Here is a 15005-nt window from a genome sequence, read left to right as displayed (position 1 = left end):
ATTAAATTCCTACAGGACCTGTACATTATTTTACTGTGCTATACATATTTTTGCACAAAAATCAAGGCTAAGTTCTTAAAGTATGTTGAATTTCGCATTGGACACAGGTTGTTTTGCTTGTTTTGTTGTTGATCTAATCTTGGTGATTAAAACTTAATAATATGCATATTAAAAACTAGATGAGATAGAGATTTGCCAGTGCTGTTGTTTACTGGGACTAAGAGGCTAGTTTAGGATCCACCTAGTCATCTCTGCACAAGGCTGAAGGAGGACACAGTGAAAACAGCACGCAAACACACACACATAATACAGTAATTACCCTAGAAAATTATTTTCAAACAGGTATTTGATACTTCACTGCTGCTCTGGAAGCAATCCACTCACAGTATAGTTGACTGAAAAGCATATCCATTACTCACCTGATGCTACAATCAACACGGCGAGTTCCCTATAAACTATTGAAATAACACTTTTCCACTTCCACCTCCAGCAATGATGTTAATGTCAGATGAGCTCCTATTTCACTGCCGAGCTTTCACTTCAAAGTCATCTTTTTGGGACAAAAAAAGGCAATGGCAGCATGTAAATATAAATAGGAGTGTGGATGGCATGTATTCTCCAGAGGGAAGTCATTTGTCATTGAAAAGATAATAAAGTGCGAAGGGTAATGAAATATCTGGTTGGAGGGCAAAACACTGCGAGCATGACAATGTGCAGTCATGAATGGTGTGCAGGAGGAAGATGGCAGGAGGAGGGGAAGTCTTTCTTTGCTCCCGCTGTTCTGTTGGTTGCTTCCAATCACAAATCACTGCCACATGTCTGCAGACAAAAGGAGTCAAGCTTGGGAAGAGTGTGGCAGTGTTTCAAGGGATGATAGTAACAGTTTGACAGCTGCCTGTGACCACCAGGGGTGTGGAGGTATAGCTGATGTGGTTGGAAGTGTGTGTTTCCTTCATGCCTACTATTTAATAGACAACATTCGAGGGTGCCTACATGAATATGCGTGAGTCATTGGAGCTCCTCCAGTCTCTCCAGCAGTCTGTGACGGTTGCAGCTGTGAGGGGAAGCTCAGTTCGCTCATCCTGCATCAGCTGCAAAGAGCAACTGAGAGCTGGAGGGTGTGCAAGTGTGCGTGTGTGTTTAGATATGTATGTGTGTGTGTCTGTGTGTGTGTGTGTTTACATATGTGTGTGTGTGTCTATGTGTGTGTGTGTGTGTGTGTGTTTTCCCCTTTCTCCTCTAACTGGTGTCTGGCTGCTGAGGGGCTGTGGGACAGCGGGACAGAGCAGTGAGCAGCAGGGAGGCAGTGGTCCAACCTCCACTAACCCCCATCAGGCACAAAGCCAAAAGCTTGGTACAGAAACAAGACAGGACACACATTTCACAGAAATGCACAAGTACACTTGCAGCATCTCGTATCCGTTCAGGCCTCCTGGAAACTGATACTCTGACTCATTGTCAGGTCTGTATTTGTTTATTGAAGTTGCATCAGTGTTCTGCACATTCAGCGAGGCCCAGCCACTGAGTTCTGTCTGTCCGTATCAGTACTCGCCAATTCACTTGGACAGTACTCGCTTCATCACTCGTGTTAAGTGCTGCGATTGTGGGTGTGAAAGCATTACAAATCACTGTTGGCTTAAGCTTGCTGACAGAAGGATGTGTTCGCAATTACAGTACGGAATTAGTACCATTTCAGTATAATCACTCCATCTGTCACAGCTGATATGTATATTTTATGTTTTCAAATGACTGTCAGTGCTAAGAAATATCCTAGAAGAAAACATTATGCCCCCCTTTGGCCTGACCTTCATCCTCCAATGACTTTCCTTCTTCCTTATCCTTTGGAAGAGTCACAAAGTAAATGGACAAATAAATAAATGGACATGCAGAGCTATGATTTCACAAGGGATGCCCAAGTTAATCATTTAAGGGGTCACAAAATGATAAAATGAAGAAAGAAAACTACTTTCTATTTTCGTTGCGCAGGTGATAACCAGTTGTAAGCGGGCTATCTTGTGGTTTTAGCAGTCATAAGCTAAAAAAAACAGGGAACCAATGATCCAGATGGTTAATCTTCATCATCTTTTCTAAACAATTCAGCCATTACAAGATACAATTGATTTGAAAACCCTTAATTTATATCAGGAACAGACAAGTTTTGTAGTAAATAGAAGTTCATCATGTTCACCAACTAAATTCAGGGTTTTATATCAGGAGCATGTGTTCCCTGATGATGGTGCTAGGTAAAACGTCACAAGTAACAAAGTGATCACAGTTGACCCTGAGGGAAACAGTATTGTGTCAGTCTCATTTTTATTTAAATTTGTTAACCTTACCATGCCTTGTTATTTATATGCTACACATGTCCTTGTTGTACTGTCACTCACTCTCTTTGGGCGTACTCTGGGAACATACAGTACTGTGAATAAAAAAAATCAACCCCCTCATGATTTCTGTTTTCTGTGATCTTCAAACAAACTCCAACATAAAACAAACCAGAGCAAAAACAACATACAAGGTTTAAATAAGTGTATTTTTTGGAGCAAAAAGATAATGTGGTAGCTAAATCACCAAAGTGAAAAAGTAACCCTGAATTAAACTGCTTAATAGCCAGTTGGATATTTTTCCTACCACTGTACTGTAAAATACAAGTATCTGCTGAAGGAATTCACAGTACTTTACTTACTCACGTCTGTTCAGCACAACCAACCAGTGCCGTGTTTTGTACATCAGTCGGAGAGTGTGTGGGTCGAAGGACATCAGGCAGATGTCCTTTTCTTCCCGTTGGTCGTGGGGAGTTGGGGACCACGTAGGGGTGAGCAAGAATGTACAAGGACAGAGAAGTCTTTGACCAAGAGAGAAGTCTGAACTTATTAGGTCACCCGTCTCTCCCCGTGCCTCCTCTCCTCCTCACCCTCCCTACCTCCCTCTCTCCTTGTTTGTTTCTTTTATCCCTCTCTGCATGCCCAAGTTATCTCTGCATTCTCTGCCAAGCCAACCAACAGACAGGGGGAATAATGTCAACACTCAGTTACCCTTAGTGACAGGTTTAGCAAACGGGAGCCTGAGAACTGGAGTTGCAACATCACTGCAAATCTGTACTATTAAGGTAGGCACTGCACATTGTGAAAGAATTGCATTTACCTGCAGAGCTCCAGTAATGAGAGTAATCTTATTGCTTCTCAGGGATATCTTCTTGATTCCTTCAGATTAATATCAAAGTGTAGACATGGTGTAGCAGCACAGTGGCTTTGATCCTCTGATGCTTTATCTGCACAGTTGAACCGTCTTTTCTTTTTTGCGGTGAAATCCAGCAAAGCTTTGTGTGCTATCTTTTATCATCTACAGCTCCTTTGATATCAAATTCACATATTCTCTGGATGTTTTCCTTCCAGGTTGCCTTGGTTTAAGTGGTCAAAAGAGAAAAAAAAAAAAAGAGCACAAAAAAGACGAGGTAAATATTGATCACATAATTGGAGAGTTTTAAAAGTGTTAAGCTTCGATTTCTGTAGAAAACAGTCATGAGTATGTGGAGGTGAGAGCCGTAGCCATAGCAGCAAGATGAATATTGTCTGTGTCACTTTGTGACATGTCAGTGAAATCTCTGCTGGTTTTTCAGCTTCTTTAGAAAACATGCAGTACATACGCTTGACTGAGCAATGCCACATCCGATAAAGGCTGTAAATAATGCATGGTTAAAGCTTGACTCATGTTTTTGAAGTTTAAAGCGGGAGACAGACCCACCTAATGTTTTGCACTGTGGGGTGAGCCACGTGTGCCTACGAGATGGAGATAATGGAGACATTTGCATGACGTGATTTTTGTCGACATCGCTTCCCTTTTGTGATGGCTTTTAATGTGTCTTGCAGCAAAAACAAGAACGGATTTTTTAAAATATTTAAACACATTCATAAATACATTCTTCCAGGTGGAGTGATGTATGAGTTTGTGTCTTCATTTGAAAACCTGCTAGTAGCGATCTGAGAAAAAGATGAAGAGGAAGAAGAGAGATTTAAGGTCACAGACAGGGCTGTCTGTCACTTGGTTTCCTCTTCAAGCTAGAAGCGAACCTCTCTCAGAGCAATATGTCACCCGCAGGGTATTCTCTTGCCTTTAGTAGTGGTGTAGTTGATGGTTGTCATTGTTTAATTCCATTTCACATCTTGAAGAGGCAGCTTCCCGAAGCAAACAATCACTCTGCCTTTCTGCTCTTAAACTATACTGTGTCATGTGTGGCCTCTGCTGCCTCGTTCGCATTCTCCTCCATGTTTTTCTTCATAAATGCAGAACAGTGAAGTGAATCAAAACTGTATAAAGAATATAAAGCTAGTTGTTATTCTTTTTAGAGCCATTTGAGCCCAAGTGAGGACCTAGAAGCATTAACAGTATGCACAATCACATGTGACCTCTGATTACCAGCGAAGGGAAAGAGACAGTGAGAGTAGGAGAGAGTGGGAGAGATGTGCAGGGTACTGCTGATTCATGCAGGACTCACCTAAACTAACAGGAGCTGTCTGAGGAAGAAAAAGGGAGGGAAGACAGCAGAGAGATAGCAGGAGACAGGAATGTGAACAAGATGGTGATGATTCATGTAAAATAGAAAAAAAAAATGTTGCCATGAGGTGGGGTTTACAGAACAAACCAGAACAGCAGTGAGAAGAATGAATATGTGGAGGGGATGAGCAAGATAAAGAGAGGGAACAGGAGATAGAAAAGTCTCTCTCTCTCTGACAATCAGATGTTGACACTGCAACAAAAGTTTCTTAGTCTTACAGTAGCTCATTTCTTTATAAGACAGACACCAAGAGAAGAACTCTGAAGGAAACAGTGATTATTTACAGTGAAAGGACTTTTTAAACAATCTGCATTAATGGTTCTCGCTTATTTCATTTATCACATAATCTTTTTGTTTTCTTGGTCAATTGATTGTAAAATGCCAGAAAGTAGTAAAACCACAGTGTCTTCAAGTGTCTCATTTGCCCAACCAACTATCCAAACCCACAAAAATATTCAGTTCAAATTTATTTTATTAATTAAAAAAGCAGACAATCCTCGCATTAGAAAAGCTGGAACCAATGAATATTTGGCACAATTTCTTAAAAGAATATGAATTTATTACAGAAATAGTTGCCAGTTAATTTTCAGTCAGCTGCAGCTCCAATGGACATGATAATTAAAGGACACACAATAAATTTTGGAGTGTGGATCATATTTGGACACCAACATAAAGTATTCATTGTCTTTTGAGCATGTCATTACGCTGTGTGTATAAATCTAAGTGGCTGTACTTGATATGAAAAGTCCCAAAAACCATCCAGGCAGAAGAAGTTAAACAAATATACAGTGAAATAGCATTAGCTAAATCAATCTGACAACGATTTGTAATAATAATAAAGATGAATAAAGGTTTTGTTTTTTTTTTGTTTTGATGACTGTAAGTTTCAATAAGTGTCAGTTAGATGTGGTTGCACACTGCTGCTGTAAAGGTTAGAGGTCGTGCCCTATTTCAGCAGTAGGATCAAATCGACGCTCACTCAGAGGCAAAGGTAAAGGCTGCCTGAGCCTCTGACAGCTCAGTGACCAAACACAAGATTTATCATCACCTGTGCACCTAGAAAGCTCTTCCTGCCCTGGATGCCTCCTGTGGGCTGTGTGTGTCTGACAGTGCTTGTGTGTTTTGTGTGCGCGGGCTGCATCCTTGTCCCCTCCCAGCTCCATCTAGGGTATTGCACCTCTTCAAGTCTATCCTCACATTTCCAGTCACTCTAACTGTCTGTGAAAAAAAAAGGCTTTTTGTCTGTTTGTCTCTCTGAGTTTAATGGAATGGAATAATGGGTTAAAGCTGCCGGTGTCTTGTGATTCAAGTTTTCTGTCTTACACACAAAGCAAAGTTATATAAATCTGGCTGTGATCTGTTGACTTTATTTTTTGTTGCATGTTGTCACATTTGGTGCATTGCTGCAGTGTAGTAGAGGTAAAAAGAAAGAACTATTGATAGACTGACGCACAAGAATTAAAGGTTCTGCCCTCAACAACCCATCCAATTTTCAATTATACACTTGATTCATATTTATATAAAGGAATATGTTTTGTTGCCCCCTCAAGTTTAGGCCAGGTCTCATCCTAAAAAGTTAAATTAAACCTACTATACCTATTGACCCTTGACGTCATGTCAGTTGAGAGTTTTGGGTTCCACTAAGTATTTTTTAGCAAAAATATGGATGTTTCTTCTATATCTCTGACATAAAAAAATAAGGTATAATAACAATCCAAACCATCTGGTTTAATCCCAGCTGTTTTCTCTTTCTGTGGTTTGATGGTTGGTTTTACTCTGTTACATTTCCCAGGACACATTTTTATGTATTTTGTTTATTTGAAGTGAAAAGTAGTAAATATAAACTCCTGCAGCAAACAAAAGTCAATGCACTTGCACATTTTAATTCATAAACTTAAATTGTCATTGTAGGAGTTACTCAAATGTACTTTTGTGTTTTCACATTTGCACACAAATATATATTAGTAGCACTTAGAGATGTGTGGAATAAATGTGCTCAATATAAAAGAAAAAATCATTAAGTAAGTTTTTGTTTGTAGAAAAATTAGACAATGAAAATAAAATTGGTAGGATTTTCTACTGTGTGTATTGTGTTCATTTTAAGTGGGCGTTGAGACCAGAAACAGCCCTGCACTGCCAAAGGGCAGCATTGCTGGGAGCGTGTTGTCAGTGGCACCTGTGAGAAAATGAGTTTCTGTAACAAATTCATGAGTTTGAAGTCAGACACCGACACAACACGGCACAATGGTTTATATTTTAACACAGTGTGGCAGTGTTTTACTGCTCCCAAAAACTTACTGTGGCAGACTTTGCAGTCTGTGAGTGTCTTTTCTGATGTTACCCAGGGGGGTTGGCAAAGCCAGAAACTTTCTAATCCTACTCACGTTATTAAACTTCTCAAAACATTAATTATATTCAGGCTCAATCCAAAACTGTGAGAATCAGCCCTTAAAAACAACTGACTGTAATACTCATGTGGGCCTCTCTTGCTGTCTCTCTTTCCTGTGTGTGTGTGTGTGTGTGTGTGTGTGTGTGTGTGTTTGTGTTTAGCTGCGGGGCGGCCCTCGTGGCCGGGATGCCACTGTGTGCCGTGCCAGTCCACAGTGGACGGTGAGGGGCAGGAGGAGGGGACTGAGTGCAGGAGATTAAGAGGAGGTGGCCCGCACCAAACAGGAGATATGAACCTCTGCTGGAACGAGATCAAACGCAAGTCGCACAACATCCGGTAAGAGGTTGTTTACGCTGGTGTTACTAGGTACAAGACACTATGGAAATACCTGCAGCAGTCCATGGGGATATTTATTTCCAGAACCGATATGCTGTATGTATGTAAGAGCGGCTGCAGTGGACATCCTGCACTCTGTGGCAACAAAACGTCTGATTGCATTTTAAAAACTTCCTCAAAAATAGGAAGTCTCCCAGGGTGCAGTAATTATCTCTGGCATCATTTCCCCAATTAAACATCTGATTAGTTTTACTTTTACATAATGTGTCCTCCATTACTGTTTTACACTAAACACATAAGTTTCTACCGAGAATCACTGAGTCTATAAAGAAACATTTCTTAAACCACAACTCATCATCAAACATTTCTGTAGAAGCACAGGTCAGAACAAAACCAAAAGGCAAAAGGGTTTCTTATGTCACAGTGACTAAATTTGGAGACAAATCTATCTATCACTGTAAATTAGCTACTGGTTGCACACCCACGTTAGAGTTAATTCGTTTTTTTTGGGTAAGTAAGGTGGCCTTTTGCTAAACCAAGGCTGGCATTTAATCCACACTCTTAACTGCTAGGAAATAAATATAAATTTTCTAACAGAATAATTAGTGGGAACTGCCCTTTCAATTACTGTGTCAGTTGTCCTTTTGTGGTTTTATCTGATGGAAAACATTATGCTGTTAATACATCCAGCCAGTCTCAGCCTAATGATGTCTATATGTACTGCCTGTGCCTTTGTTTTCCATTTCCCTCCTAACGTTTCTTCTTGTTGCCATTCACGGTCAGTTTTCAGGCAATTAAAAAAGTATTATCTAAGGATGCGATGTCACACAATAATGCATATTTCAGTACCGCTTCCAGTTAGCTCCTTAATTATTGATATCATATCGGTTAATACTACCATTGCACAAGTTACACTTGAGTGGTTTGCCTGTGCAAAACAATTAGAGATTGTTCATGTTGTTTTATTGATGCTTAATTGGAAACTGTCCAGGCTTGGTGCATCATTTCAGTTTCTTCAGTTCAGCTGCCTGTTTAGACACTTGGCCCCTTAATTGTTTACTTGACCCTGATGTATCAAGGAAAGGGGAGGGGGAGGTTATGGAAGGATAGTAGTGAAATTGGTTAAGACAGTTTCCCCTGCAGTCCTGTGTAATGAGATCACTATGGATGGCCTGCAGTGGCTGTTTATAGCCAAGCTACAGTCTGACTTCATCAGGCTGAGAGACGATGGGGGGAAGGGAGGAATACAGGAAGGAGCTGATGGGGGGATAGAAAGAAAGAGGGGGCAGGCTATTAAATCATCACCGATGAGGAATGGGATGCGGGGAAATGGGAGGAGCAGAGGGAAAGATGAATGAATGAACGAATGAATGAAAAGGAGCTTCACTGAAAAGCTGTCTAACCTTGAGGGCGAGTGCTGTCCAGAGGAAACGTCTGGCTGCGTTTACTGCCAGCGGCTGAACAAGTGCAGACGAGTGGCATCGTAATAGCCTGTCTGGCACTGATTGACAGGTGGTTGAGGCTCTGTTCCAGTAAAAGTCATGGGCGCTTTCTTCTACCCTCTAAACCCTAGTACATTATCCCCCGTCGCGTACGGTATTTTGACAGCAATTACTGTATATCAAACCTCCACAGATGCAGTTTGCTACTCATTTTGTAACAAGACTAAGATTTTACAGCAGGGGTCTGAAATAAGGTTAAACCATAGGCCAGTTTTTACAGCATTTATTTACTGGGGGCTAGAGTTTTAGAGGACCGGAAGAAACACAGACCTATTCAGTATGTTCAATATATTGTGTTTGTGTTAATTAGGATTTTATCCAAGTGCAAATGTAATTTTATGACTAGTTACTTCATGTGTTACTGGACACAATTTACACGTTAGACACAAATAACAGCGGTCTGCTTCAATGTGTGAATTAAAGCACTGTTTTTGACAAAGATCATGATCTTTGTAATCAGAATCAACATCATGACATGATGTTTTAGTGAGATTGTTCATCCCTACATCAGATGGTAAATACTTGCTTCCATTTTTGATTACATTCTTGGTGAGAAAATACAGACCCTATCTCTACAAATTACCACTAAATGCACCCCACACTGTCACATAATCAGGTTGTTTTACAGTTTTTCCTGTGTAGTGTATGTCATAGCACAACACGCCACTTGGCTGCTGTCATCTGTAAACGTCACCTTTCAGCAGTTTATTACTGCTGGCAAAAAAATCATCCATTTTTAATTCTGGCAATGTTGGAAGGGACTTCATGTCAGCACCCTTAGTGCCAATGCTGGTGGTTCTGGAAAGGTCTAAAAGAGGATCATCAAATTCAGTAGGATCCATCATCTGGGAATCTTGAATTTCTGGAGACAATTTCATGGCAGCCTTGATAAGATATTTCAGTCTGAATTGCTGAACAGACCAACACTGCCATACCTGGAGTCACACCTGTGGTGAGGCTAGAAAACATTGTTTTCAAAAATTTTCAGGATGTTGTGAAAGCACCTGTTTGCTTGTATTTCTGAAAATACCCAGAGATTCTAACACATTTAGATAAGGTGTAAATAGCACGACAAAATGCATTCTGTAAATATTTACAGACAAACGTGGCGCAGAGAATTAATCACCCTGACACAGTGCCGCTCAGCTAATTGGACTCAGCACTGATAACATAAGGTTAGTGGTTTGATCACTTATTTGGCATATTGTATAGAAAGTTGGCAAAATCGTTACACTGTTAGCTGCTCTACACCAGCTGTTTAACATGTGTTATTGACTACAACAGACTCTTGATGCCACTGGCAAAAATGGTGCCATGCTGCTGTTGTGCTATATCAAGTTTAATGTCTTGTGCAGGATTAAGATAAAGCCCTAAACAAATGGACCACAACAGTGTATTGCATATCACTATCACTGAATAATTATGAATATATATAAAAAAGAGACATTTATTACCATGAGCATATTGCTGAGGACATTCAGCCATCTGTAACTACTGTGTAAGAAAATACAATATGAAAGTGTGGGAGGCTCCAGTGAATTTATGTTTAAGTAAATGTGCTGTGTTTTAGAAAAAGGACGAGGTATTTCTTTTTAATGGTTATGCAATTCATTCAGTGGACAATCGGGGAAATATGTGTCATTCCTTCTTCATTCCTTCATTTGTATCCATTCATCTGGACTGTACAGGCCTTTAACACATTTGAAAATCAGGAACATGGAGCTTACGGCAATTTCTCCAACCTGTGATATGTCAGCGTGAAGCATCTCTTCAAACTGTGAAAAGCTCATGCGCAGCTGTCACATTCCATTAGTCTTTTTATCAGACACTTGAATGATGCATTTGAAAGTGAAAATATGTTTTTAAGCCAACAAAGCCACATTTTTCTGAAGCTTAAGTTATTTGATGTGTTTCAACAGCACTTTGGAACCAACAGGATCAATTGACCAATTAGGAAATGCTCATTAATGGTATGTTTTATTTAACCATGTCAGTGACAAAGCTTTAGTGATGGTAATGCTCTCTTCGTCACCTTGGTCATAAAAGCATAAATGGTTACAAGTGTCTGAAATAATTCAGATTTCCCTAACCTTTACTAAAGTGTCATCACCACAGTGTCATCACCTGGCACAACACAGTCAATCCCTAGGTGTTGTGATTTATGCCAATTTGCAAACTAAGCATTGTACCAGGTTAATTTGGGATTAACACTGTACTACTAAAGATTAGGGGGGCGGGGTAAGAACATTTCTATGAGTTTGTGAGAGGAGGTGTCTTTCAGTCTTTACACAACTGTTTCTGTCACATTTAATGTAAACAACTGAGAGCAAAACCTTTAAAGCCTCTCAGTTGACTTTTCATCCTGCGTTTAAGTGGCGGTAAATCAATCGCACGCATAAATGTTCCGATAGTACAAACTATTTCCGCTCTAGTATAACCCAACCCTTCGCCTTGTTAGAACTCCTTTTCTTATGGCTCCGAGACCATCTGTGCTGCAAACTATTCTTTGCACTCGTGTACTATGATGGTCAAACACACACCAGCTGAATCATTACAGATCTCACCCATTTTAGAATTAGCGCAAAATGCCTTGTGGTCAATCACAGGTATGAGCTAGCTCACTTTAATAATATAATTTTCCATGTAACAGTGCCAACAGTATCAGGCATTGTTGAGGTTTGGGCTGTGCCACATAGTGAAGTGCCCACTGTTGTGCACTGCAGGGAATGCCCACTGGATCTGATGTGGGTGGCTCAGTGGCATGCTATGAATTTATTTGCCGCATGGCTCAGATAACTGCACAGAGCCAACCACCTACACTCAGCATCTGTCTGAGGGCTAAGGGAGACCTCTGAGTCTGTCTTTGTTTTTGCTATTAGTACAATGCTCCCATCTCTATTCAAAGTTCTATTCACAAACTGTTGGTACCCTTCTCATTCAAGGTCTCTTTTATTCTAATGCACTTTTCCATTCAGTCTCTGCTTTGTGTTCTTCCTCCTCTTCTCTCCTTCTCTGCAGCTGCTGTTTTTTTTTTCTTGTACATTTCCATTCTTCAGTATATACCTCTATTCTTAGCATCCTCTTTCCTGTGCGAGCGCCTTCTACAGTCAGCCCAGCTTTAGTGCAATGCCCTTTGGTGATTCTCTGCCCCACTTTTCCTACATCTTCCTCAGGCAAGTTAGAATACTTTGCCTGTAGGACTTATTTAGCAGCAGTTACATGTTAACGATAATAATTTTGTTGAAGGTGAGAGGTGAATACCACTGCTAGAAGAGTTAGCGATGGGATGGCAGGTGTTTGTGGGACTTTGTTGGAGGCATCGCCCGTCAATCATTCAGTTGCTTGAAGTAATGGATTTACTTTTACTGCTGCTTGAGAAACATTTTGAGATGCAGTGGTTCATTTCAGGGTAAATTCAGCTTTTTCCCAGGTTAATGTTTATATTCACTCAATCCCACAGTATCAGTCCATACTACTGAAGGTTGCTGCCAAGCCAAATGTTACAATTGTGACCCACATTTCAGGTTTGTGATTTTACCCGATGTTCTATTTGTAAAGAAGTGACAGTTTTTATCTCTTAATCAATGACTTGGAATAATTAATTCAGGCATAACACACAGCTCTGTTGTTCAAGACTTGTGGAACAGACTTCATATATTTTGGCAGGGCTCAAGAACAAGGCACAGGAAATGCTGATACCCTTGATAAGAAAAACCACAATTAGGAGCCCCAAGAATAAATAATTTAATGAGTTACCCCTTGGTGTGTACATGTGTGTGTGTATGTGTATAGCTTGATTCAAAACAAGAGTGAAGCTACAAGGAGAGCACTAAAAAGTGTATTTATACCCATCATCTGGGGCAGAACAAATCAGAAGTGGTCTTGCACAGATTAGACATAATGTTGGCCTTTTGAACTGTTGTGGCGTGTGTTTGACTTGCAGCAGCAGGTAATCAGGTTTGGTGCACACACTGTACCCCGGAAAGCAAATCAAATCCCCAAAGGAGTAAAAACATTGTGCCGGCCAAGTTGTAAGAACGAGGGCTCGAGGACTGAGCACACACTTTGTACATTAGTCTTGTCGAGTTAAGACCCTGCAAACTGCGTGGAGGTCAAACAGGGAGAAGTCCTTTGATCTTTCATTTAGCTCTCACTTTGTTTGTACTTCATGCTTCAGCAAAAAGACAAGACAAGAAATTACTCATAACTCAGCAGTTTTCCTGCATAGCATTTCCTAGACAAAATGATAGTTATTGTAAACCCATGTAATGTGAACATGTGAAAATACATGCAGGCAGTGATATGTAATAATTATATTTGTAATGGTTATATTGATTGGCAGATCAGCTTCTGCTGTGAAACCAGTTTCAAGCGTCTTCCTTTAACTACAGGTGCCTGCTTTAGCATACTGTTACCTGCCTAAAGAGGTTGCTGTCTCTGCAGAGACAAAGCTTAATTTAAAGCTTGAACGTTACATAAATTATAGCCAACAATAGCCAGCAATCAGTCTCTCTCTGCTAAGTAAGTGTTATGTGCAAAACTAAGTGAGCACAAAAGTAATGAGTTTCCATGGTGTTGGCATAAAAAATATAAGCACTGGCATTTTCACAGAACTTGATGTACAAAGGGCCAAAGGGTGCTACAGAGAAACACAAGTGCAGCACAGCCTCTACATATATCTCTAAAAAATGTACTGATTAATCAGAATTAATTAATATCAAAATGCTCATACAGTATATAATCGGGTAGATAAGAACATACTGTGTTTTTCTAACAGAGAAGGAGAAAAACAAAAACGAAAATAAGATAGACATTGAAAGAAATGAGCAGCAAAAGAGCAACACCAACAAGCTAGAAATAACGAATAATAATATTCAAGTTGCAGTCTATTTGGACAAGCTGGAGATTTTGCTGAATGGGGCTAAAAGATGTTGTTATAGCAGCTTATGACAGCTGCTGGTTATTCCTTATTCCTGGTTCCCTCCTTGATTCTGTTTGGTAAGTGTTTAAATGACATATTTGATTTCTGTCCAGTTGCTCTATCCATGCAAACTCAGAATAATGGACAGAGCAGTCAGTTTAGATTTACTTGGTGCTGACAGGTACTGTAGTCTAAAACGCAGTCAGTATTCGGCGAGACGTGAGCAGCTACACTATCAGCCCCGCAAAGGTGCTTTTTACTAGCAGTGCATCCTGTCTCGTGCGGTGCTGCTGCAGTTGGACTCAAAGTATTGGCTGAGAATGACTGACAACAATGGGAATGAGCTGCTCACATAATGTGCAAAACACTTCGGAGATGCTAGAGAGAAAACAATCAAATAGAGTAAGTATAGAAGGCTGAATCCAGCTCTGATTCTTCAAAATAAGTCCATCACTTAGAACCAAACAGTTATTAAACTCAAATTAAGAAATATGTAGCTAGAAGCATTTTTTGATGTTGGTCCTCTGTTAGCTAGATGATGTAATTGGCCTGTAAAGCATAGGATAGAATAGTTCTACATAGTTTTGTGTCCATAAACAAATTTTGTAATTTGGCAGACGCTTTTAATTTACAAGTGAGGTACAAGGCAAGCAATGTTTAGCACCATAAATGGTGCCAAACATGCAGCTCCATGTCCCAGTGAACATGAACACACTTACACTCAATGATTCTGATGAAAACATATGCACTTACACATGCACAACATGCGCACGATAAACCTGAGCAATGCTGGCAGTGCTCCACACTCACACACACCTTTAAAAGAGGAGTGGGATCATCTTATGGCCATTTCTGTACTGGTCTCTTGCTTCTTATCCGTCTCTGCATCCCACAACACCTCTTACTCTCTTCTGGGCTAATAACACTCTCCCTTTATGTTACATCATGAGCCCTTTGAGTGTGTGTCGGTTATCAAATAGGAAGAAAATGCTTCTTTGCTTTCTTTGTGTACACACACACACGATCCTGGCTGTTGCTGTACATTTCTGCTTTTGACAGAACAGTTTCAACGCCCAAGTTTCATACTTGTTTTTACCATTGTGTTTAATGCAACCACACAATAATTGGTGCTCCCTGCAATACATGTGTGTATATATATATATATTTATATATAACATTTGAGGTGCTATACTGTATGTGCAAATTGTTTGCATGATGTAGAAGAGTGCATGATTCATGCAGTATATTCTTCTTTGTGGATTAATTATAGCAGTGACACAGAGTAGGAGGTTAAGAAGGTTT

The 15005-nt window shown here is 40.1% G+C and overlaps 1 protein-coding gene across 4 annotated transcripts in view; it reads left to right on the top strand.

The window, feature by feature from the left end:
- Positions 1-15005, top strand: part of drp2 (dystrophin related protein 2) — a 132128-nt gene that overhangs the window by 63180 nt on the left and 53943 nt on the right. For 3 of the 4 annotated variants that reach the window (XM_026358655.1, XM_026358657.1, XM_026358654.1), the window contains one exon: positions 7106-7280. In XM_026358655.1, coding sequence (XP_026214440.1) covers positions 7234-7280 — 47 coding nt within the window. In that variant the 5' untranslated portion in view covers positions 7106-7233. Of the gene's footprint in view, positions 1-3030; positions 3110-7105; positions 7281-15005 lie in introns of those variants that run through there. The other variant, XM_026358656.1, reaches the window with a different exon arrangement.

The sequence above is a fragment of the Anabas testudineus genome, chromosome 10 (genome assembly GCF_900324465.2).
Source record: "Anabas testudineus chromosome 10, fAnaTes1.2, whole genome shotgun sequence".
Taxonomy (NCBI): Eukaryota; Metazoa; Chordata; class Actinopteri; order Anabantiformes; family Anabantidae; genus Anabas; species Anabas testudineus.
Note: the sequence above shows the minus strand (reverse complement) of the source record. Positions and strands in the feature narration are given on the sequence as shown.